Raw genomic sequence first — 26,102 nt, forward strand, 5'->3', positions numbered from 1 at the left:
GGTGAGGGGGACATTCTGTTGCATGCCTTCCTTTTGGCAAGTGACTACCCCGAGCTTTTCTGGGTTACGTGGATCAGTCGGAGAAGACGGAGGTGATGGGAAAGAAACCGAAGGACGGACTAATGAAGGTAACACTGATTTCAAGATCGCGCAAGGGCTGGTAGCTCAGTGGTAGAGCATCTCAGCATCTCCAGGTATGCCCACGAGATCCTTGCCTGGCACCCTAGAGAGCCTCTGTCAGTCAGTGTAGATGGTACTTAGCAACATGGACCAATGTTCTGACTCGGTATAGGACAGCTCCCTTTATCCCTATGATACTTCCAGATGGGAATTCATGTTTCCCGTATCTGAATTAGCTAATGACACCTTTATTATGGAAGAAATGGCAAATAATGAAAACAGGAAGAAGAGGGGAAAGGTGGTTTTTGTAACTGCAAGGGGAAATGTCAAGAATAGCGAGGAATCTCTATGCTTTGTCACTTAAGATTGAAAGCTACAAAACAGAGGAAATAATGCATTGTATCTTATTCTGAATCTCTCATGGATAAAACATGCTGTCAATAGATTTTACACAAAGGGCTGCTCTGGTGAATTTGATGCATATCAAGCATCCTCTTTTCATGACAACTTTTTTTCATTCTGCTTTGCACATTTCCTCTGTTTAGCAAATATGAAATGTGATGTTTGTTTGGTTGAGCCAGTCAACAACATTCTAAACACTTCCATTTTGTAGAGAAATAGTAAACTGTATCAGCCCACTTGCTTCTTCGATTGGATTGAATATGTTCCCTATCAATCAACAGCCTTCAGCCTAGATCCTAGAATTGTGTAGTGGAAGAGAGTCAATATTTTTTATTATTCTTGTTATTACTATGACCCACCTTCCACCAACAGGTCCTAGGGCGGGCCACAACAATTTTAAAACTACAGAAGTTAAAACACATTACGTTCGCAAGAATAGGGTGGACCCTGAGAGACCCTGAGAGAGCCAGTGTGGTGTAGTGGTTAAGAGAGATGGACTCGTAATCTGGTGAACCAGGTTCGCTTCCCCGCTCCTCCACATGCAGCTGCTGGGTGACCTTGGGCCAGTCACACTTCTCTGAAGTCTCTCAGCCCCACTCACCTCACAGAGTGTTTGTTGTGGGGGAGGAAGGGAAAGGAGAATGTTAGCCGCTTTGAGACTCCTTCGGGTAGTGATAAAGCGGGATATCAAATCCAAACTCTTCTTCTTCCTGAAAACACATCTTGGGTGCCGAAGGCCAGGATAAAGATTTCAGCCAACAACCCGAAACCACATGTGATGCAGAGCTGGAGAACTTGTGGCCCTCGAGATGTTGTTGGACTACAACTCCCATCAGCCTTGCTCACTGTGCTGTGCTGGCTGAGCCTGATAGGAGTTGTAGTCCTATGACGTCTCGAACTATGACATGTTCCTCAGCTCTGTGTTACAGCTATAACTGGTTCCCCCAGACATTTTTTGTTTTTACTTCAAAGTAGATGCAAGTCGCTCAGAACTTGACTGGGTGTCTTTTTTTCTTTCTTTTTTTAAAATATAAAATCATAGCTTTAATGCAGGTATTTTTTTAACAACATAGTTTGACGATTGCTAAAATATGTTACTTGTACTTTATTTGTATTTTTTATTTTTTTCAAATGCTTTTTATTGAGATTTAAGAACACCAACACCAACCAACAAAAACATCAAGTCTTATTACATATATCCTACTTTATGCTCCATAGAGCCATTGACTTCCGTCCTTCTTGACTGGGTGTCTTTTATGCTTGCCTCAATGCCTTATTTATTCATTTATTTACATTTACATCCCATGTTTCTGCAAAGGAGCTCAAGGTGGCATACGTTGTCCTAACTTCCTCCCTGTTTTATCCTCACAACAGCCCCGTGAGGTAGATTAGGCTGAGAGACTGTGACTGGCCCAAAATTACTCAGTGAGTTTCCTGGCTGAGTGGGGGTTTAGAACTCCTGTCTCCCAAGTCCTCTCCCAGAACGCTAACCACTATGCCACACTGGCTGTCAGATTTTCTCAATCTTAACCCCCTCTGAATTGATATTAGTTCCACAATGGGGGATATAATGGGTGGTATTCAAGTTGTACTTAGGGTAGAGCCACTGAAATTAATAGACCTAACTTGGTCAGTGCTCATTCCTTTCAGTGGTTCTACTCTGAATAAAACTTAGTTGACTACAACCCAATATATTTCTTTCCTTGTGTGACTAAAAGCAGCTTTTGTGGTCTGGCTCTACAGCAGTGTTTCCCAAATGTGGGTCTCCAGCTGTTTTTGGACTACAAATCCCATCACCCCTAGCTAGCAGGACCAGTGGTCAGGGATGGGGGGAACTGTAGTCCAGCTGGAGACCTACGTCTCTACTGCTCTACCAGGGAAACGGTACAGTGATGAAGCGATAACACCCTCTATCCCAGAGCCGTTGCTTTGATCAACTCTTTATTGGGGTGGGGGGCATCCAGTCATGGCTCTCCTGCTTGGGGGAAGGGAGGACTTCCAGCCCATATGCTCAGTTAAACCCACCTGCTTGACACCTGACATTATGCACGCCTGACCTAAGTAGTGGGGCAGGTGATTGTTGGGTCTTCAAAGCACAGCACAGGGCTCATTGCAAGGACTGAGGATCAGCTGAGGTCAATGGCTTGTATTCAAAGGGCTTCCTCTTGCACTTTAGGTACAACCTGCTTTTTCTGCAGAAAAGGAAATACTCTACTTTTACGAGCATTTCCAGCTGCACAGAAAAATCAATCAGCTGATTGTTTGTTACAGGGAAGCCCTTTGAAGGCACGTTCCCAGTGCCTTCAAAGAAAATTGCCAAAACTTCAACAGTTACCGTGACCTAATGTGAACTTTGGCAGGTGTCAGTCAGCTGGTGCCGACATGACATCAGGTGATTGATAGGTGGGGTGGCGCCACCCACCTGTCTCCTGGGTGGATGTGGGAGGTAACATATAGTTTGCCCCTGGGGGCTGGTTCGCATGATATGATTTTTCTGTTTTTATTATTTCCAAGATAAAACTTTTTTTAAAAAAAAGCGCAAATCATCACATACAAACTTGAGCCAATAAAGATATCACGGGCAGTGATTCCCAAGCTTCTGGCGAGGTCACAAGTCTCAACTCAATCTTGAAGAAGAGGTGACCTGCCATGTAAGTTTAATTCAGAGTACAGCCATTGTAATGAATGAAATGAAGTTGGGAATCTTCATTAATTTCATTGGGTTTACTCTGAGTAAACTCGAGTTGAATTGTACCCAAATTGTATTGTTCCTTTCTGCTCTGACTTGGCGATTCATAAGGATGCATAACTCCTGAGAGTCAGTGTGGGAGGTTGTCTACAGCAGTTTTCATGCTCTGTTGTCGTGAAATGCACCTCAAGACACACACACACACACACAAAGGATTTCTGGGCAGACATTTGTTGGGAGCAGGGGACGTATTTTGTGTTCTCATTTTGTAACTTTATGCTATGAACCGCCCTGTGATCGTCGGATGGAGAGCGGTATACAAATTTAATAAATAATAAGAAATGATGATGATGTTGATGATGGAGATGGTACGGCAGGATCTGGTGCTGCTCTTAATCTGGACCTTCCTGTGCACTTGTTTTGCAACCCAGTAATATCTGCCCCACTTGTTTCTTTGTAAGTGAGGGAAAAGGCTACATCCATGCTAAGGCTACAGTCCTATGCAGACTTTTCTTGGAGTAAGCACCATAGAACACCGTGTAGGTTACTTCCGAGTAAATGTGCATACCGTTTACTGAATTTTATGAACTCACTGTTTTACTCTGGTTGGAACTGTATGTTTAGTGTTTGTTTGTAATGGAATTGTATATTGGTTATTAAAATGAGGTGGCTTGAGGAAGTTATAGTCCTGAAAAGGGCTTAGAAATACCTGAGGGGTGTTTTTGGTTTTTTTGGGGGGGTACTTCTAGAAATCCAGAGCAGGAACCAAAAAATGGAGAATAAAATTCTTCACCCTGGGAAAAAAACCCAATTTTTAAATTTTTAAGTTGTTTATTATTATTATTATTATTATTATTATTATTATTATTATTATTATTATTTGAGGGCAATATGGGGCCGTTCCTGGTATGCAGGACAGTTGGAAGATGAGTAACTGTTCCTTCGTCTTATGGAACCTTGGGAAGTATTATTTTGTGATGAAAGAGGCAGAGAATTCTCAGCTCTTACCAATCTGTAGTTGCGGTGATTCCGTTGGGAATCCTCCCAACAGTGGAAGGATGGCCGTTTCACAGGTATAAAACTTTAATTGATTTGTAGTATAGCTAGAACCTTCTCAATCTCATTTTTATCTCTTGTGATATGTGCTTTCTGGAAATGGATTTTTGCTGTGCTAACTAAAAGATATTCAACCTCTCTCTCCCATCCTCTCAGGCTGAATTGTCTGCCTATTTGTGATGGCCTGTAGAGTTAGGAGATTCTGCAGTAGCGGCTGGTGGGGTCGGTGGGTCAGCAGCCCTCACCTGGCCTCCTGACAGCAGAGTCACTACAGCTTACCAGGAGGGAGATGAGGAGGGACAATGTGGCAGGAAGGCCAGGGTAGTCCAAATGCCCCAACAGGCACACCTGTCTGGGTCCACTGGTGCGTTTGCACCATGCCAATGTCCCCACCATCTTGCCTCTCCCCGTCTTCATTCTGGTATGCAGCAGTGGCTCAGCTGTTGAGAGGTCAGGTTAGCTAGCAATAGAATAATAATAATAATAATAATAATAATAATAATAATAATAATAATGTGATCAAACATTAAAAACTTTCCTAAACAGGGCTGCCTTCAGGTGTCTTCTAAAAGTCAGATAGTTGTTTATTTCCTTGACATCTGATGGGAGGGTGTTCCACAGGGTGGGCGCCACTACCGAGAAGGCCCTCTGCCTAGTTTCCTGTAACCTCACTTCTCCGGGCTGAACAATGGGGGTGGAGATGCTCCTTCGGGTATAATGGGCCCAGGCCGTTTAGGGCTTTAAATCTCAGCACCAACCCTTCAAATTGTGCTCAGGAATGTACTGGGAGCCAGTGTAGTTCTTTTAAGATTGGTGTTATGTGGTCTCGGCGGCCGCTCCCAGTCACCAGTCTAGCTAATTGTAGTTTCCGGGTCACCTTCAAAGGTAGCCCCACGTAGAGCGCATTGCAGTAGTCCAAGCAAGAGATAACCAGAGCATGCACCACTCTGGCGAGACTGTCTGCAGGCAGGTAGGGTCTCAGCCTGCATACCAGATGGAGCTGGTAGACAGCTGCCCTGGACACAGAATTGACCTGTGCCTCCATGGACAGCTGTGAGTCCAGAATGGCTTCCAGGCTGCGCACCTGGTCCTTCAGGGGCACAGTTACCCCATTCAGGACCAGGGAGTCTTCCACACCCAACCACCCCCTATTCCCCAAAAACAGTACAGATTGTGTATATCCCCCCTCCTTTAAAATCTCCATGCAAACTTGGATACATAATCATATTGTGGAGCTGGGAAACTGGACAGTAATTGTCACTATTGTGGGAGGAGACGCCATGATGTAAGATGGGGAGCCTGTGAGCCTCCAGATGTCGTTGAACTACAGCTCCCATCATCTGTGGCCATTGGCTGTGCTGGCTGAGGCTGATGGGAGTTGTAGTCTTGTAACATCTGGAGAGACGCAGCTTCCCCAGCTTTGTGTTGGAGCCATGGCTGGATCACTAGACATTTTTGTGGCTGTCCTGTGCTGAGAACTTGACTGGCTCAGTGAATAACAATGGGAGGTGGGGCCTTTTGTGCTTTCCTCAGCGTCGAATCTTAATCCCCTCTAAATTGCTATTAGTATCACGGGGAAAGGGGATAATATATTTTTTCCTCATGGAACTAATAGTCGCTTTGTGGAGTATTTGGACTGGGAAGGAGCGAGTTCCATAGTTTGACTACGCATTTTATCTGTCCCCAATCTTCCAACAGTCAGCTTCTTTGAATATCCAAGAGTTCTAATGTTGTGAGGGAGATAGAGAGTGTCTTTTGTTGTTAAGTGTTTTTGAAGCCTTCCTCTCCCCACCTCCAACCAATCATCATTTGTCATTCCAGTTACGAAAACTAAACTGTCCTCAAACCAGGCCTGTGACACCCACCCACCATACACAGAGTTTTAGAGAGGGCTGGTTTTCTTATTTTGAGTGTCTGGGCTGATGTGTCTACCTACATGACACTGTATGTTGGGGACTGATGCATAGTAGAACAGGGGGGCATCCATGAGCTGTGGGGCATGTCAGCAAAAGGGAGGCAAAAAAGAACAAAATATTCATTGACACAGATGCGAGCCAAAAATCTCGTTTCCCTCCTTTTGTGCAGCTTCCCACATGCTCTTCTTTTTACACCCAGGTTTTCCTTTCTCAAACTGGACGAAGATGTCCAGATTCAGTTTCTACCCAATACTCCTCCTTCCTGTCTGGATTGGAACGTCTCCACATTTCCACATCAATTTGTGATTTGGTTTTTCAGTCCTCGCAGAAATTTATCAGTATTTCAGTGCAATTTACGCATTTTTGCAATGCAATTTCCTCCTAGCATAATACCTGTTTGCATATTATTTTTATTCATATATGCACTTACATGCACATGTAACACTAGTATATGTATTTTTGTACACATTACTTGGTTAGAGAGCTGCATTGCAAAATCAGGAGAACTCTTTGGAAGGAGGACTGTGTTTCAGTTTGCATTTTGTTTCAGATTTTGTGTCAGATAAAATACAGTGGAACCTTGGAAGCTGAACGCCTTTGAACACAAACGTTTCGGCTCCCAAATGATCAAAAACCAGAAGTGATTGTTCTGCTTTTCGAACGATTTTCAGAAGCCAAAAGTCTGGCACAGCTTCCCCAGCTTCTGATTGGCTGCAGGACGCTCCTTCAGCCAATTGGAAGCCGTGCCTTGGTTTTTGAACTGTTCCGGGAGTCAAACGGACTCCCGGAACAGATTAAATTCGATAACCAAGGGTACGACTGTAACCCTTAAATGCAACTGAATCAGATTTCACCCCATGTTTAGATGTCATTAAAGGATAGCATTTTTGTTTTTGTTTTTATCTTTCCATTTATTACTATTGCATTATGGCTGACTGTGGAAATTTCTGCCTCAAGGGCTAAGACCACTGATCTGGTACTGGGTCCCATTACGGACGTTGATTTGTGTGAGATGGGGCCAGAAGTTGCACCTCTATCTCTGACAACAAAATGTCTTGGGCTAGTTTGGGGGTGGATCTACACACACGGGAAAACCGCTATAAATAAGTTAGCAATTCGATTGTTATAAAAAAAGGGGGGAGGACCCTATGCGAAATTGTGTATAAAAATTTCCTGCTCTCTGGTGCCATCTGGTGTTACATGTTTATAGTGCATTCAAACTGTTGTTTCTTTACTAATGTAGCTTGAGTCCCTGGTGCTGTGGTTTGGTCATCCACAAGGACACATGCATCATGGAGGGGGATCAGTGCAGGATGTTACCTCTAACAAGTTGGGCTGGCAGTCTTGGAACGCACCTCAAGACATTGCACCTGTGTGTTGTGGGGGGCAGGGAGCAAAGGTGTTTGATTTTGATTTGCAAAGTTCCTGTAAAGGTTTCTTAGCACACCCTGGTTGGAGGCAGATGTTGCCATTAATCTGGACCTGCCTGTGTACTTTGCTTCAGCACCCCAGTAATATCTGCACAGCCTGTATCTTCATAAGTGAGCAAAAATCACTATACCCAGGCTAAGGGAACTGCCCTCTTCAGACTTGTCTGGGAGTAGTCCCATTGAACACAGTGGGGATTACTTTTAGGAAATGTGCGTAGTCTTGCACTACATGCGGTGAATTGAATTTTAAGACCTGGGGTTTTTTTTGTGATTGGAACTTTATGTTTTGCAGAGTTGGTGCGACGCTTTCTGGGCAGAGGCTGGTTGGGGATGGGAACAATATTGCAGGAGCTGGTGTTGCTTTTAATCTGGACCTCCCTATGTGCTTCTTTCTGGACCTCAATAAAATGTGCCCAACCTGCATCTTTGTGAGCAAAGATTACTATACCTACCCTAAGGCTACAGACGTTTCTGAGAATAAGCTCCACTGAGCACAACGGGGTTATGTCTGAGTAAATGTGCATGAGATTTGTTGGGTTTTATGAACAGGTTGTTTTATTGTGATTGGAATTGTATGTTTCAGCCTTTGTTTTTAATGGAATAGTATATTGGTTATTAAATTGCCACTTGTCCAGTTTTAATTTTAATTTGTTTGAATTAATTGTAGGATGTCTCTTAATTTACTGGTCGCTTGTTTTTATGCATTGTCTTACTTGTATGATATTAGCCGCTCTGAGCCTGGCTTTGGCTGGGGAGGGCGGGATGTAAATAAAATTTGTTGTTGTTGTTGCTGTTGTTGTTGTTGTTAATTTGTCTAGGGAAGGCTACAGTTTTGAAAGGGGCTTTAAAAACACCTGGGTTCTTCTCCCTTCATTTTTGAGGAAGGCACTTCTGGAGACCCAAGGAGGGAACCAAAAAAATAAATAAAACCCCAAATCTCACTTGAAAATAAATGGATTAGGGGCTGTTCCTGGTAAACAGAGCAGAGGGAAGATGCACAGTTGTTCCCTCGTGTCATGGAACCTTGGAGAGTATTGCTCTGTGATGCAGCAGGCAGAGAATTCTCAGCCCTTAACAGTCCGTAGTTGCCATGTTTCTGTTGGGAGGCCTCCCAACGGTCAAAGGATGGCCGTTTCACAGGTATAAAAAAAATTATCGATTTTTAGTATAGTTAGGGCCTTCTCAAGCTAATCTCTTGTAATATATGCCTTCTGGAAATTGATTTGTCCCCCCTGTGCTAAGTAAAATATATTCAACCTTTCTCTCTTCTCAGGCTGGATTGTGTGCCTGAACTCTGTCCATAATGGCCAGTAGAGTTATGAGTTTCAGCGACACTCGCTTGCTGCTACTTACTGGGAGGGAGAAAAGGGGGAGATGGTAATGTAGCAGTGACGGCGGTGAAGGTCCTGTGTGAGTGTCTGGAGGCGGTCGGAGGATGGATGGCGGCTAACAGATTGAGGTTGAATCCTGACAAGAGAGAAGTACTGTTTTGGGAGGACAGGGGGCGGGCAGGTGTGGAGGACTCTCTGGTCCTGAATGGGGTAATTGTGCCCCTGAAGGACCAGGTGTGCAGCCTGGGAGTCATTTTGGACTCACAGCTGTCTATGGAGGCGCAGGTCAATTCTGTGTCCAGGGCAGCTGTCTACCAACTCCATCTGGTACACAGGCTGAGACCCTACCTGCCTGTGGACTGTCTCGCAAGAGTAGTGCATTCTCTGGTTATCTCCCGCTTGGACTACTGCAATGCGCTCTACGTGGGGCTACCTTTGAAGGTGACCCGGAAACTACAACTAATCCAGAATGCGGCTGGGAGAGGCCGTCGAGACCACATAACAGGTCTTGAAAGACCTACATTGCTCCCAGTACGTTTCCGAGCATAATTCAAAGTGTTGGTGTTGACCTTTAAAGCCCTAAATGGCCTCAGCCCAGTATACCTGAAGGAGCGTCTCCACCCCCATCGTTCGACACAGGGATCCAGCGCCGAGGGCCTTCTGGCGGTTCCCTCACTGCGAGAAGTGAGGTTACCGGGAACCAGGCAGAGGGCCTTCTCGGTAGTGGCACCTGCCCTGTGGAACACCCTCCCATCAGATGTCAAGGAAATAAACAACTACTGTATCTGACTTTTAGAAGACATCTGAAGGCAGCCCTCTTTCAGGAAGTTTTTAATGTCTGATGTTTTATTGTATTTTTAATATTTTGTTAGAAGCCTCCCAGACTGGCTGGGGAAACCCAGCCAGATGGGCGTGGTATAAATAATAAATTGTTGTTGTTGTTGCAGCTACTGCTGTTGTTGTTGTTACAGCAGGGAGGCCAGTGTGGTGCAAATACATCAGCAGGAGTCCCAGATTTGCTCTGCCTTGGCATTTGTTCCATGCATGGGCAGCAAATGTCACAAAGTAGTGCAAACGTCGTTTTCCAGCAGTCTACTTAGGTTGCAAGAGTTCTAGAGATCTGAGAGCTTGTTCATTGTTTTGTGAAATCTTTCCAGGGTACGGGCTGTCACTACCCTTTTGGGATCACATCCAGGCCCAAAATTAAACCACAGTTTCTCAATTTGGATGAAAGGAGGTGAAACCCTGGCTATGACACGTGACAGAAGTAAGAGGAGCTCAAAGTCAGGGCCGGCCCAATATATTTTGGCACTTGAGGCCAAACTACAAAATGGCGCCCCCTCCCTGCCAGGGGAGAAGGGGTGAGTGAAGATTAACATCAAGAACAAGGGGGGGGGGACTAAAGATCTACATCAGGATCTGCCACCCCTCTGGCTCCTGATGCCTGAGGAGGATGGCTCACTTTGCCTCCTGGGTGGGCCGGTCCTCCTCAAAGTGGCATACATGGTTCTCCCCTGCCTCATTTACTGCCCACAACAGCCCTGTGAGGTAGGCTAGGCTGAGAGGCAGTGACTGGTTACCCAGTGAGTTTCATGGCCAGGTCTCTCAGGTCCTACTCCCAACAATCCAATGACTACATCACACTGGCTCTCCTATGAAGTCATATAATGAGCCTGCCATTTCTCAGGCTCATTATATATGTCGCGTCCAGCTATGGAATAAGTGCGGGTTATTGAGATCATATATGTGAGGTGCTTTGAACATTTTAAAAATGTGCTTTATAAATGGGATCATTTGTTTGTTCATTCCCTTTCATTTACAAATCACAAGCCATGAAACATATCGAAGCAAATTAGCTATGAAAGCATCAGCAACAGAAACATATATGAAAACCATTACATAACACAAACAGAATTTCAAATCCAGTGCAGACTGGGATAGGAGAATCTCCACTTTAAAAAGGCTTTACAGTGGTACCTCGGGTTAAGTACTTAATTCGTTCCAGAGGTCCATTCTTAACCTGAAACTGTTCTTAACCTGAAGCACCACTTTAGCTAATGGGGCCTCCCGCTGCTGCTGCTGCGCCGCCGGAACACGATATCTGTTCTCATCCTGAAGCAAAGTTCTTAACCTGAGGTACTATTTTTGGGTTAGCGGAGTCTGTAACCTGAGGCGTATGTAACCTGAAGCGTATGTAACCCGAGGTACCACTGTATTTACCTTTCAGCTAACAATTCTGGTATGTTGATATACTGATATTCAGGTCATTTGTAGACATGTTAAACATAGTGGGGGGGAGTGGCACAGCCCTGCCATGGTCAGTAAATCTGCCCCACTATGAGGTAGCCTAAGAACATAATCTTCTTTTTGCCCCCCACCCTACCTATGCGTTCACTGAAAACGGCTAGAGGAGCAAAGTAAATAGGGGTGCTCTTTCAGCGGGATACTGACTCAAACCGTCACGTTAGCATGCCGCCAACTGCTGCATCTGGTTTTATTAACTCACAATTTGGCATATCATTGCGGCCATGTGAATTTTCCCTTTAGCCAAACCACACATTTGGAACAGGAAGGAATTGCTTCAGGTTTCACAGCAGTGAAAGGTCAATGTGATGCTCAGTTTGTAGCAAGCAGGAAACTCGGATTTGCTAACCACCACATATCATTAATGCCAATAGCATCATGGCAATGCTTAACCCTCGTGCTTGCCTTATTGTTGGAGATGTTGACTCCTGTCTGTTTTGAGGTGCTTTGTTCCAGGGCTGGGAAAACTGTGGTCCTCCAATCATTGTTAGACAATGACCCCCATCATCCCTGACCACTGACTGTGCTGGCAAGAGGCTGATGGCAGTCCAATGCAGCGCCATAGGTCCACCAGCTCTGCTTTCTTCGTACTGCCTTTTATGGTTTTTGGTTTGACTAAAAATGAAACGGGACACGGGTGGCGCTGTGGGTTAAACCACAGAGCCTAGGACTTGCCGATCAGAAGGTCGGCGGTTGGAATCCCTGTGACGGGGTGAGCTCCCGTTGCTCGGTCCCAGCTCCTGCCAACCTAGCAGTTCGAAAGCACGTCAAAGTGCAAGTAGATAAATAGGTACTGCTCCGGCGGGAAGGTAAACGCCGTTTTCGTGCGCTGCTCTGCTTCGCCAGAAGCGGCTTAGTCATGCTGGCCACATGACCCGGAAGCTGTACGCCAGCTCCCTCGGCCAGTAAAGCGAGATGAGCGCCGCAACCCCAGAGTTGACCATGACTGGACCTAATGGTCAGGGGTTCCTTTACCTTTACCTAAAAATGAAAGGTTGGAATATAATGCATGCCAGATCTAGTCCTCAATCCAGAAACTTAAGGATAAAAAGTGACACTGTGCCTTCATTTGTTACCCCTTTCCTAGGATGTCACAGGGACCCTGTTTTTAGCCGTCTTCTCTGCAGTCCTTGGCTTTTTCCAATATGGGTACTGCATTGGAGTCATCAATGCTCCACAACAGGTGAGTAAATGTGCTTATTCTTTTGTTTTGATTTGGTTTGCCATATTTGATCATTGGTCCTGTGTGTATCAGAGAGGCAGGCCTGACTGCAGTTTCCTGGTGAGTCTACACTTGGTGCCAGCCAAATCCAGCTTTAACATCACTTGAATAGCCCCTAGGATCCCAAAGGATCGATCTGAGGGCAGTGTAGGGCCAACGGAATTACTAATATACTTTTGTCATCTATCTATTAATTAGATAAAATTAGGGGGGTGTAGAAAGGTTAGTATCAAATGTCCAATATCTTTTTATCCAATATAAAAAGCTAATCTAAATAAAAACACAAGCCAAAAGGAAGAAGAAGAAAAGAAAGGAACGTAGGAAAAAGGAAAGACAAAAAAATGAGAGAACTTCTGTCTTTGTCTGTCAGCTATATGTAGAATGTTGTTCAAAACATCCACTCCAAACTAACACCCAACATTTCCATTCCACCAATATTTTCTTCAGTTCTTGAAGCCAGACATTGTAAGCTCATTTTCTTTTTCCTGCAAAAAGTCTATAAGAAGTTTTGGATCTTTAGTAAATATTGCGCTTGTATCATCATTATAGATCATCATGCTCCACTACGGTAAAGTGCTGAATATTGCATCCTCTGGAAACGGAACAGATGACATCCTTAAAAACCCCACCGTCATGATGCTCTGGTCCACCTCTGTTTCTGTATTTGCTGTGGGTGGGATGATTTCCTCCTTCACTGTTGGCTGGATTGGTGAAAAGATGCCAAGGTGAGAAATTCTGGTTTCACAAGCGGCCAGGAAAAAGGGGAAACAAAACTTACGCAACATGGGCTGTGGAGAGGGTTCTCACTGGCATGTGAGGGAACCTCATTGATACACAAATCAAAACCAAGTACTCATGCAGGCAGCGGGTTTTTTCAGCCGGAACTTTCTGGAACTCAGTTCTGGCACCTCAGGTGGACGCCATTACCGTTCTAAGGGAGGTGTTTGTGGTGAGTTCTGGCACCTCTTTTTCTAGAAAAATAGCACTGTGTGCAGGCCTATGGTAATAAAACCCACAGGGTCAATAAAATGCTTCTATTAAGAGCAGAATAACACAGAATTGTGTTCCGCAGACTTACCTAGGGTGAAACAACACACTATGAGCAACACGGGAAGGGGGAATGGAATCCTGGTTTCAGGTTTTCATTCTCTCCCTCCATAATGTGAAGTAACATGTGTTCCTTGTAGTGATGTCTTATGTATATTTTATTTATTTACAGAACAATTAGCTATTTATCCATTCACTTATTAGAAGTTTATGTGCTGTATTCACTTCTGGCTCCCTCAGCCAATAAACCGAGATGAGCACCGCAACCCCAGAGTCGGCCACGACTGGACCTAATGGTCAGGGGTCCCTTTACCTTTATGGGGTTAATGTCAGTGCATTTTACAGAAGAAACAGGGGAGTTCTCAACATTAGAATGGCATGTTTCAATAGCATCCTACGTTCAGGGGTTAAAATGTCCAGTGTCCATATTGTCTCACAGTCAGGGCCTTAAGCTAACCTCTAGCTTTCGATCTGCTATGGAAGGACCTCGCATTGTGTGGATACTCTCGAATCACCAGTGGGCAAATGTGTCTGAACTTGGCTCTTTCTTTTGCACCAACGTTGACTCCTTGCTTCCCTTCCTCACTGCAGAGTTAGAGCGATGCTGCTGGTAAACATTTTTGCAATCTCTGGGAATCTCTTTTTGGCCATTGCGAAATTTGGCCCCTCCCACATTTTCATCATCATTGGAAGAGTACTGACTGGGCTGCATGGTGGTAAGTCAAGGCGGGCTCCAAACGGGGGGTTACTTCTATCTGAGTTTCCCTGGTGGTTTGCTTGGAGACGGAGTCAGCATGCAAAGTCGCAGGAAATGGAGAATCAGAGGGAAGGGTGAAGGGAAAGAAGCCCTGATCTTTTGGGAATATGGTCTCCATCTGCTCTTGGCTCCACCAATTCATGTTATCCAAGCACTAATTCAATTCCTTAAGACAGTGGTTTTTAACCAGTGTGCTGTGGGACCCTGGGGTGTCTTGAATGATGGTCAGGGTTGCCACGGGCAACACCGGCCTCTGTCCGTCACCAAGTGAATGGTGCCTCTGGGGCTGGCCAGGGGGTGCTTCCTAGGCCCCTATGGGGCCGTGTGAGGACGGACCTCTCTTGTGGGGCAGAGGCGGCAGCTCAGAGATCAGGGGCAGCAGCTGTGGCTGCCCAGAGGACTCCCGAGGAGAGGGGAGGAGGGAGGAGGCTGAGGGCACACTCCACAAGGGGGAGAGGCTGCGAGCTCTGCAGGCAAGGGGTGACATTACTGGGCTCCTGCGCCCCACAAGGGTGCCACAGAATGAAGGTGGTTGGTCAAGGGAGCTGAGGACTCAAAAAGGTTAAGACCATCTTAAGGCAGCAGGGAAACTTAATCGTCTGGTTAGTAAGTCGGAATATTTGTTCCAAACATTCTTAAACGATATTTGGAATTTGTTTTTATAAACACTTTATTAGGTTAACTACAATAGCAATCTTGTGATGTTCTTGGGTGTTTTCTTTTCTTTCTTTCTTTCTTTCTTTCTTTCTTTCTTTCTTTCTTTCTTTCTTTCTTTCTTTCTTTCTTTCTCTCTTTCTCTCTTTCTCTCTTTCTCTCTTTCTCTCTCTCTCTCCCCCCACACACAATTTTTAATGTCTTATTTTATTTTGTGCACTTACAATGATGTGTGTGTGTGTGTCACTTTTTATCTTTCAATAAAAGAATATTTTTTGTTTAAGTTTGCATGATTTAGCCTTCCTCAACCTGGTGCCTTCTAGATATTTTGGGCAGCAGCTCCTGTCAGCCCTTGACCATGAGCCTTGCTGTCTGGGCCTGATGGAAGTTGTGGTCTGGAAGATCTGGAGCGCACCAGAAGCAGGATGGATTAGATGGTTGATTCATCTGCATGTTTTGCCCAGGGCTCTCCTCCGGACTTGTTCCACTGTATGTTGGAGAGATTGCCCCTGTCGCTCTTCGAGGGGCTCTGGGATCAATGAACCAGCTTGCTGTCGTTATCGGCATCCTCATCAGCCAGGTGTGTACCAAACGAACAGAGGACAAATTGATCATGGAACACATTTATGTTTGTGCAAGTCAAGTGCTACATGGGACATCCATAAGCCCCTTAATGAGATGGTGATGATGATGATGATTAAAATTTATATACTGCCCTATATCCATAGATCTCAGGGCGGTTCACAAAACATTGTTGAATTTGTAGATTTCATTCATAATGTGGGGTCTCAGAGGACCCAACAATAGTTCTGAGGGCGGTTCCCAACATTAAAAAAAAAATTAAAAACACAAAATACATAATAAGAACAAAAGCAAACTTTTCTCCATCTTTTAGTTCTTTGTTTTATCTGATGTTTCAGATCTGATCTGGCTCTTACCATTACGTGCAAGAGAATTCCTGGCTAGCACGATTTTAAAGCAAACCCGAAAGCACAAACAGCTGCCTATGTCACCAGGTCTCAGGGCTGGGGGTTATATTGGCTTTTCCAGACTCGGGGACGAAACCCTTCCTTGTTTGCAATGCTACTGAGATCACAGAAATTGCTGCCGGCTAGATCTGTGATAAGATGGTTCATACATTATCTTTCTCCACGTGATTGCACGGCAGGACAGCACAGGAGCCCTTTTTACGGTGTGCAGAACTGACGCTTAATTTACAAAGCTCCACCAAGGGCAAATCTGTATTGCTGAACCATTCCCATAATGCAGCAAGGTTTTCTAAGAGAGCCATTTTGCTCACAGGACAAAATAGGTGCCTAAGACTTACCGGTAATAGCAAGAAGGTTGTTGATTTGATTTTGTCCATGAGGGGGTGCTCTAGAGCTTGCTGGTCCAAAGTTCTGAACATAGATATTTCATTTGTGGGTCTCCATCATTTGGGACATACAGTGTTTTCCATTGTAATAACGACATCTCTGAAAAACAAAGTCTATCCCTTTAGAAAGGAATGCACTGGGGCAAATAGAAATCAAAAGGACATATCTGCCTGACTGCCCCACCCTCTCGGGCATTCAAATCAGCACTGGGAAGTGTGGGAGGGACTAGTGATGTGCCTAGCAGTGATGTCACCAAGATTTCCATTTGAAGAATATCTAAAACAATTCTAAGTAAATGATACATTCCTCATAAGTAAGTATTGCACTTAAATAACTCTTTTCCTTATTTCAAAAAAGCAGCAACGAAAAACACTGGTCCATTTTTCCCCCGTTAGGTTCTTGGCCTGGATGTCTTGCTAGGAAAAGATTCCACCTGGCCATTGCTCCTCGCTCTCTCTGGCATTGCTGCCGTGCTCCAGATTTTCTTGCTCTTTGGTTGCCCAGAGAGCCCTCGGTACTTGTACATTAAAGCTTCAAAACAAGAGGAAGCCAAAAAAAGTAAGGTTATCTCCAGGGGATACTTTTCTCTGCCAGTCCACATCAGTCAACTGGTCCTCACGTCTCACTGGCACATTGTGAACCATTTCAGGGATGGGGTGGCGATGGCAATTTATTTCCCCACTAAGATGGGGCCTGGCTTTGTTGAGAAAGGGAGGGAGAGCAAGCTGCTGTCTACGGAGTTTCCTCTAGCCCTACGTGGCAAGGTTGGGCATCAGGGTTGCCAATTTGAATAAAATGGGGGGGGGGCAGATAAGCCTCGCCCCACATAATCAATGACAAGATGTGGGGCGCACACACCATTTGAATGAATGAATTATTATTATTAAAGACATCTGAAGGCAGCCCTGTTCAGGGAAGCTTTTAATGTTTGATGTATTACTGTATTTTAATATTTGGTTGGAAGCTGCCCAGAGTGGCTGGGGAAGCCCAGCCAGATGGGCAGGGCATAAATAAATTATTATTATTATTATTATTATTATTATTATTATTATTATTATTATTATTATTATTATTGTTATTATTATTATTATCAATGCCCATCAACTTGGAGGGGTAGCCCCCTCAAATATTTTATTGGAGGGCAAAGGGACTTCAACCCCTAGGAGTTGGCTCCTGTGTTGGGTATCGAATCTGAGACCTTCAACATGCAAAGCAGAAGTTCCACAGCTGAATTATGGTTCTTAACTTTCTGAGGCTTCACTCTCCTCACAATAAGTCGGGGGCTGTATTTGGGAGCTGGGAGGAAACAGACAGTACTCTGGGAATTAATTGGTATGTGCAAAACATGGCTGGTGGGGTTGGGTAAGAGCAGCAGAAGAGTAACAGGAGGCAATAATAACACGTGAAATGCCATAGACTTCTACCAAGTTATGAACAACAAATATTATATGCTACAGGGTCCGACCATTTATTGAAACCAGAAGTTTCCAGCATGGCCTTCAGATGACTCCCAACTTCCATCAACTCTAACCACTGGTTATGCTGGCTGGGTCTGATGGGAGTTGGACGCCATGTTGGCTACTCCTGGTCTACACTGATGGGCAGAACTTCTATAGGGTGTTGGGTTGAGGTTCTTCAATCCTTTAATGGAGATGTTACTAGGAGTAGCACCTTCTGTATTTAAGCAAGTACTGTTATCACTGCACTACAGCCCTGTCATTGAATTCTACTCAATATTGAGCCAGAGCAGAACTCCAATGTATAGTTAGCAGATTAAAAACTTAAACACGTTGCAGGATTCCCAAAACATAGACCAGAGGCAATTAATATTTCATCCAGCAGAGCTACTGCTACTGAAGGCAAATGAGCATAATGGTCATAAATCTGTCTGTAAGAGATCCAGTTGCAGCAGACTTAACTTGAACTTACAATAACTTATAATAAGTCTAAACCTTAACACTATGTACAGACCATCACACCAGAAGGAAAAGAGATAGAAAGAGACAGTGAAACCCAGGCTCCTTCTGGCCTTACTTTTATAGTCAGCATGACTTTCACTGAAGAGATAACAGAACCAGTTTAAGCCAGCTGCACTCAGCTTCTCTGAAGGTATAACCCAAACATCATGAACCTTCTGCTTGTTTCTTTCACACAGAGTAAGCTTCCAGAACCCTCTTGAATTATTTAGAGTAGGAAAGATCTCTACACATCAGATCAGTACTTTCTGCACTAAGAAATGCAGACTGACAAATCCTTCCCTGCTTTCTGTAATTACGAAGGTGCAAAGCATCATTTATTCCAGACTAGTCTATCCTCATGCTGACACTTCTATGTTTCTATGGATTAAATGGGGAAGAGACAGCTGAGGCATTGAAAGTCTTCTCTTGAAGACAGGGTTGCAGTAGAAGCTGGTTCATTAGGGGCACTGCCGCCCTCAGTCTGCACTCAGCCAGCCTTCTATCTTACATCCAGAGGGTGACATGGGCTGCCAGCTTCCTTCCCCTTAGAGTCTCAGTGCTGTCACTGCAGAATTCAGTAGGGAGGAGCATGGGGACAGAACCAGAATTAAGAATGGTGGACTCATAATCTGGTGAACCAGGTTCGCTTCCCCGCTCCTCCACATGCAGCTGCTGGGTGACCTTGGGCCAGTCACACTTCTCTGAAGTCTCTCAGCCTCACTCACCTCACAGAGTGTTTGTTGTGGGGGAGGAAGGGAAAGGAGAATATTAGCCACTTTGAGACTCCTTCGGGTAGTGATAAAGCGAGGTATCAAATCCAAACTCTTCTTCTTCATCAGTCATTGGTTCTGGCTCCATCTACACATAAGACTCTCTGCTTTCAACCCTACCACTCCCAATGGGTATCAGCCCCAACAGCCACAAATGGCTGCAAAAACTGCATAGTCCTCACAAGTCCTTTAGAACCTATTGAATATTTGTTACAAATAGGCTCATGAAACGTCACATGTCTTCTCAGATAGTTTCCCAGAAGGGTGGCCGTGTTGGTCTGTTGTGGACAACACTTCTGTCCTGCAGCACCATACTGGTAATTTTGCTTCCACGGGCCATTTCTCATCAAAGATGGAACCCACAATCCCTTTCCTTCCCTAGGCTTGCAACGGCTGAGAGGAGAAAACTACTGCCCTGACAAAGAGCTTGAGGAGATGGAGAAAGAGAAGGAAGAAGCCTCCAAAGAGAAGCCTGTCTCCATTTGGCAGCTCATCACCTCCCCTCTCTACAGGCAGCCATTCCTGGTGGCCATCGGGGTCCATATCGCCCAGCAGTTTTCGGGAATTAATGCTGTGAGTTCACCTAGTGATGGATCCTGGCAACTCAAGATATTTAAGCAGATAATCAAACAGCGCTGTAGCTTTGGTGCAAGTTTGTGAGAGATCTTGCTCTTGGTCTCAATAGATTGTCAATATGCATTATTGTAGATACAGCAGAAAACTAATTTGTGCCGCTGACACCCTGGAATGCTAGGGAAATGCTTTCCATGTTGATTTGTCTAGCACAGTGAGAGGAGAGCCATTGGTGCCTCTAAACCGTTTACTCCTTTCTGCTTTGTTAGATTTTCTACTACTCCACCGATATTTTTAACACCGCCCGTGTCAGCCAGCCTGTTTATGCGACCATAGGTGTGGGATTTGTGAACACCGTCTTCACTGTTGTCGCCGTAAGTCTTGCCCAGCCGTAATTACTGAATTACCTGTGTGGTTCTTTTTCAAATAGTTACATGAGGGGTAATACCGTATTCTGTCACTAGGTGGGGTTATAGTGCACAACTGGCACCATTTTGTCAGTGCAACAGTGGTATGCTGCTTTTTGCCTAACAAAAATGAACCTCTTATTGGCTTTTAAGAATAAATAAATGTAGTGCATAGTGTTGGGAGGGTGAGTGTCTCAGCTCAGACCTAGAACATTGGCAAATATCTAGGAAGGCCTAGATTTGAGAGCATGCAAGGAATGTCTGGGAGGAAGCACTTCCTCAGTATATGAAGATGGGACATTGTCCAGCTGGCCTTAGCTGCCTTAGTCAGACCATCCTTCCCTCTGGCTCCATATTACACTGACTGGCAGGAGCTCTCCATTCCTTCAGGCAGCAGTTTTTTCCAGGCTTACCTGGAGATGCCAGAAATCAAACCTAGAATGTTCTGCATGCAAAGTGTTTGAAGCTAGTTAGGCAGGACAATGACTACTATCTTGAGCACTTACACAACCTTTGCTGAAATCAGTAGGCATTGCGTCTGCGTTAACCTGGTTAGGATGGGGTAATAATAATAATAATAATAATAATAATATATAATAATATATAATAATATAATATATAAATAAATTTTATTTATATCCTGCCCTCCCCAGCCGAAGCCGGGCTCAGGGCGGCTAACAACAATAAAATAATACAACATTCTAAAATCATTCCATTAAAATTAATTCAACTCAAATTGATGGCAACCATTAGGCTAAAGTTCTTTAAAGATTGCCAAAGGAGGGAGTCAGGCTGTGCCCTGACCAAAGGCCTGGTGGAACAGCTCTGTCTTGCAGGCCCTGCGGAAAGATGTCAAGTCCCACAGGGCCCTAATCTCTTGTGACAGAGCGTTCCACCAGATTGGAGCCACAGCCAAAAAAGCCCTGGCTCTAGCTGAGGCCAGCGTAACCTCTCTGTGGCCTGGGACCTTCAGGATGTTTTTGTCTGAAGACCGTAAATTCCTCTGTGGGACATACCAGGAGAGGCGGTCCCATAGGTATGAGGAGAAGCAAGGAAAAAACCCAACTTCTTAACCAAACTGATGGAAAGGTCCTCAGGTAGTATAAAAACAAAACTATTCTGTTCAGTTAGATGGGCAGTGGTCGATCAACCTATGGTGCCCATGGCAACATTTTTTAAATCCTGTCTTTCATTTGACGTCTGGGATAGATGCCCTGTACAGCTTCCCTCTCTGCTTGTGTTTGCTCTTTTCTTCTTTTGACCATGACACTTTAAATATTACCTGACATTTATCAAAAAGTCAACAGCAGGTGATCCATATCAACAGGCCTGCTAGACATAATAATCACTTGCTTGGACCTTGTCCACCAAAGTAGCAGAAAGAGCAATCCGAACAAAGTGTACTGGGGCACCAAGCCAGTTGGAAGGCTAGAAAAGGGATATGCGTACAGATATACCGTTTCATGTTGTCCGAAAGGGATGCAGCTCACTGGCAGAGCAACTGCAGAAGGTCCTAAGTTCAATCTCCAGCTTCTTCAGGTAGGGCTGGGAATGATCCCTCCCTGAATCTGTAGAATAGAGATGCAGGAGGAATTCATTTCAGTTTGCATTTGGACGAACCTATGTAATTCACACTTTCTGAAACAATACACAGCCATCCTTTGAAATCAGCATTTCTCTTAGGGTGGATCTACACACAGGGGAAATAACCAATGCTATAAATAAGTGAGAAATTAAATCATTATAACAAAACAAACCACTATGGAAAATTGCTTAGAATTTTCTTTGCTCTTTGGCGCCATCTGGTGTTGCATGTTTATAATGCATTCAAAATGCTGTTTCTTGACTAATGTAGCTGAGTTCTTAGTTTAGTAGTAGTGTTCTCCAGACAAGTAATACGTACAAAAATGCACAGACCAGGGCAAAATGTTTGTAGAAATGCATATATTATTTAAAATGTTAACATGCATAATATTTGCATACAAAAATGTGTATATTGGGATAAATTTGAGGAACCAAAATCAACAGTCGGCCACCTTTACCCTGGGCAGCTGTTGGCAGTCACTGTAAACAACAGGGTGCTAGATCAGGTTTAGGGGAACTTTGACCCTCCAGATGTTCTTGAAGCACAACTCCCATAATCTCTGGCCATAAGCTGTGCTAGTTGGTTTCCCACACCCAAGCTATATGGACCAATGGTCAGACTTCGGTATACATCACCTTCCCATATTCCTATGCATGCTCCCCAATCCTGCAACTGGCCAGATTTTTAGGATGAGAGCAATCACGGCAGACTTAAGGGTGCCTCTAGACAGGAGTTAAATATACCAAGCGGGTCATTCAGATGAAGCACTGCTCAAACCCACTTAAGATGCACCAGCACCACCGAAGTGATTGGATAAGGGAAAGGGTTCTTCCCACCGGTGATTGGTTGTCCACCTGCACATTCAGGTTTTGTTTGGGGACAGTGCGGACACAGGCCTGCGAGGAGCTGAGTCTGGTTGCCAATTTAAAGTCAAAACGATGATGGGCTAACCAAACTTTTGCCGTTCTACACCCAACAGGTTTTCCTGGTGGAGAAAGCAGGGAGGCGTTCGCTCTTCATAGCTGGCCTCGCTGGCATGATGGTGTGCGCAACAACCATGACTATTGGGCTTGTCCTGCAGGTAAGGCTCTACTTTGCGAGGATCCTCAGAGGTGACACTGCCAGCTGAGTTTGAACATCCAATAGCACAGGTGGGGGGAGCCTTTGACCTCCGGATATGAACTACAACTGCCATAATCCCTGGCCATTGGCCACACATTGGCCTCACGCCTACAATAAATCACACCTGTGGTCCACTTTCAATTGTTGTTTGAGGGGGTAATACTGTTTTCTGCCAGTTGGTGGAGCCATCGTTGCATTTGCACTTCTTGGTGTTTGAGGGCTTTAGACATTCTCTAGGCGGGGAAAAAGCAAACAGTAAGAATATATTAGCCAAAGGTAGGTGTTGGGACTGAGGCCCACAGTGGGGCTTCACCATGCTCCTGAGGACTATGCCTACTGTATTTTGGCTGTCTGTCCCTCCATTAATGTCAGGGGATGCCTTACTAGAAAAATTAACCAAAAAACTGAAACTGACACAAGGACAAATATAAGAAGATGCCTTCACCCCGGTATGGCTCCCCCTTATCACATACACAGCCCAACAAGACAATGACAAAAATCCACCAAGAACCATACAAATCAATAGGGCTAACCTGTTCCAAAACACACACAAACCCCACTCACACATGAAAACAAAGACCACCACAGCCCACCACAAATGAACAGCCACAACCCCAACCTCTCTCACCACCAAAGGAACACAAGTGAATAGCAGAGAAGCTGCACAAGCAAAACTGACACAAAACCCCATATATATTAAGCAAAATAGAAACATTGCCACCCACCCCCACCCCCACCCATCTTTCCCCCCTCCACCCCTTTCCCCCTTTTCTTCCTAATGTCTCAACAAATGAAACTGATTTGTAAAAAAATGTTACATGGGGGGGGGGAATACAAGAGAGAGACATTGCACATACTTTTGTAAATCAAGAAAATCTTTAATAAAAATACATTTTTTAAAAATGTCAGGGGACTTGTCTACTGACAGCGACTGAAGACAGATGCATTAAGACAGACATTCAGGGAATGTTTCCTCTAATGCTATTAACGTGGTTCTGCTTTGCTTTGCTTTGCTTTTTAGCCCAAAATCGAATGGATGAGCTACATCAGCCTGATTTCCGTCTTCCTCTTTGTCAGTTTCTTTGAGATCGGGCCAGGACCAATTCCCTGGTTTATTGTGGCCGAGCTATTCAGCCAAGGCCCCCGCCCGGCTGCCGTCGCAATGGCCGGCTTCAGCAACTGGTTCACCAACTTCTGCATCGGAATGTTCTTCCCATATGTCGCTGTAAGGAAACTGCGTTGTGATGGAGACAGCCGAACAAGATTTTTCTTTCTTTTCTTTTTTTAAAAGGGGGGGGGGTCCATACATTTAGAATTCAAAGTAGGGAACAGAACAGGCTACCAATCTAAAGTGACAAATGGGAGGGGTTGGGAATAAATTTCCAGGCTTTGCAGTGATATCCCATGGATCCCTTCTGCACTGATGCTGCAAGGGCGCGCAGAGAATGGCCAATATGTTGACAAAAATGTCATAGGCTAATAAAGAGGGGCGCCATGACCAATGCTGGCGGATGACAAGGCTCAGGCCAGTACCTGGCTTGGGGACCCATCACTGTTCCACTGTCTTCCCTGGGTCTTCAGGAAGGCCTGGACAGATCAGACAAAGTGTGAACTAATTCTTGCCCAGCTGGACACTGTGTGGTGGGCAACTGGCAGTCCATGAGCCAGATATGGCCTCCTAATCATCCCCAGTGCCCTCTCCTTGCTTTGGCCCCTGTGTAGGGTTTAAGCTTGAAAAAGACCACCCTAAGAGGCTCCCTCCCCCAGTCTAAATGTCTTTGGGTTCCCAGGACCCCACAGAAGCCCCAAGCCAGAGAGTTGCACTGCTTGCTTGCTCGCCATGCGCTCGCTTGTTCAGCATGCAGGCGTTGCTCCTCATCGTTCTCAGAGAGAGGCGCTGGCTCAAGTTGATTTTGCCCATCCTAAGTGGGTGAACTCAAGAGATCACTTAACTTGGGTTTGTCTCCCAAGCTCCGTTCATAGTTCAAGCCTGACAAAACTGGAGGGTTTCCATCCCTGTTGTTCAATCCTCGCTTGCAAAGGAAGTACAGGGTCCTAGGATGATAAGTGTTTCCTGTACAGAGGACGAGGGTATATATAACCTTCCATCTATGGTGTAAGAAGTTATGAAAAGCCTACCTCACAAAGTTGTAGTGAGTATAAAAGGAGGAAATGAATAACGCGCGCCGACCTGGGAGGAAAGACAGAATATAAATATGATCAGCTGTGGAAGCAAATAATTGTAGCTGATCTGAGTGGGGTTTGCAACCAACTCCAGAGAGCTTCTGATTCCAGCAGAGTTTGCACTTAGCAGTGCTGATCACAGCCAAATGCAAAGTCCACTTTGGGCAGGGATTTTGCACCAGTTGGGAGTTCCCACATGAAACCAATCTGCTGGGGCTTGCATTCGGCGCCTGATTTGAAAGGGGCCAAACCCAAGAAGCCCTCGCAAAAGAACAACTGGGAGTGCTTTTAATGCATTCAGTTGTTTGTTTACAGATGCATCCTTACCTACCCTGCATCTGATGTCGTGTATGATGTCCATTTGGGGACAAGTCTTAGAGAAATACATATTCTGCAGTTGAAGAAAGGCAGGTTGTCTTGGCTGATCAACGTTGCTGGCAACGTGGGGGGAGAGAATGCTAACTGGTCTTCTCTTTCTCTCTTGCCCATCACAGAACATCTGCGGACCATATGTGTTTCTGATCTTTGCCGGCCTGCTCGTCCTCTTCATTGTGTTTATTTATTACAAAGTGCCAGAAACCAAAGGCAAGTCCTTTGAGGAAATTGCAGAAGAGTTCCGTCGCCGAGGCAAAGGCGGGGGCCAAGGGCCCAGAACAGCCACTGAAATGGAGCGTTTGGGAGGCACCTCTGAGGCATAGGTCCTACCCCTGCAAGAAGGAAGAACGGAAAGAACATGCTGCCGGGATACATTCTGGAGGAAGCATTTATTTAAAACGTAAAAAAAAAAATGGGAAGTGATCTTGATAGGTTGAGTCTGTTGTGTGGCCTTGGCTGGATGTCTTTTGCAGAGCTGTGTCTGTTTCTCCCGCTACTTTAGGAGTTCGTTTAATGCAGAGTTGCAAAGTCTCAAAAGCTGTTGTGCAAAAGAGGCGGAGGAGGTGGCTAGGCAGGGATCCAGGAGCAGGGATCTGTGCCCCAGTCAGTTCGTTATGTGGCTGGTGCTGGGTTCCCCCGGAGAACCAGAAAGTAAAGATGGCGGAGGAACTCAATTCATTTCTCACGTAAAAGCCAATTTCCCCAATTCACACTTTGCAAAACAAAGTGCAAGCTGAAACTCAAAATTCACTCGTCACCAAATTTTGCAGTGCAGTTCTTCAGCCGAGTAACGTGTACCAAAAATGCATCTAACTAGGGTAAAA

At 45.0% G+C, this 26,102-nt stretch overlaps 1 protein-coding gene across 3 annotated transcripts; it reads left to right on the plus strand.

The window, feature by feature from the left end:
• The first annotated feature begins 107 nt into the window (after positions 1 to 107).
• SLC2A2 (solute carrier family 2 member 2) lies at positions 108 to 25,707 on the plus strand. Of its 3 annotated transcripts, none has more exons than XM_081911104.1 (11): positions 108 to 128; positions 12,336 to 12,431; positions 13,020 to 13,195; positions 14,109 to 14,233; positions 15,393 to 15,508; positions 16,700 to 16,862; positions 19,415 to 19,605; positions 19,875 to 19,979; positions 22,577 to 22,678; positions 23,741 to 23,944; positions 25,398 to 25,707. In XM_081911104.1, exons 1-11 carry the CDS (start codon positions 123 to 125, stop codon positions 25,599 to 25,601), a joined length of 1,488 nt encoding a protein of 495 aa, XP_081767230.1. In that variant the 5' UTR covers positions 108 to 122; the 3' UTR covers positions 25,602 to 25,707. The 3 variants fall into 3 exon arrangements, with proteins under 3 accessions (XP_081767230.1, XP_081767229.1, XP_081767231.1); XM_081911103.1 differs by lacking the exon at positions 108 to 128 and adding an exon at positions 4,114 to 4,284; XM_081911105.1 differs by lacking the exon at positions 108 to 128 and adding an exon at positions 8,662 to 8,753.
• The last annotated feature ends 395 nt before the right edge of the window (positions 25,708 to 26,102 follow it).

This window comes from Podarcis melisellensis (assembly GCF_964234715.1).
Source record: "Podarcis melisellensis genome assembly, chromosome: 5".
NCBI lineage: Eukaryota > Metazoa > Chordata > Lepidosauria > Squamata > Lacertidae > Podarcis > Podarcis melisellensis.

Excerpts from the sequence above, each read along its gene's own strand:
- SLC2A2 (XM_081911103.1), top strand. The coding sequence starts at position 4,120 with ATGCAGGACAGTTGGAAGATGAGTAACTGTTCCTTCGTCTTATGGAAC. Across the intron at positions 12,432-13,019 it reads TCATCAATGCTCCACAACAG|ATCATCATGCTCCACTACGG; the intron begins GTGAGTAAATGT and ends TCATCATTATAG. Across the intron at positions 23,945-25,397 it reads TGTTCTTCCCATATGTCGCT|AACATCTGCGGACCATATGT; the intron begins GTAAGGAAACTG and ends TGCCCATCACAG.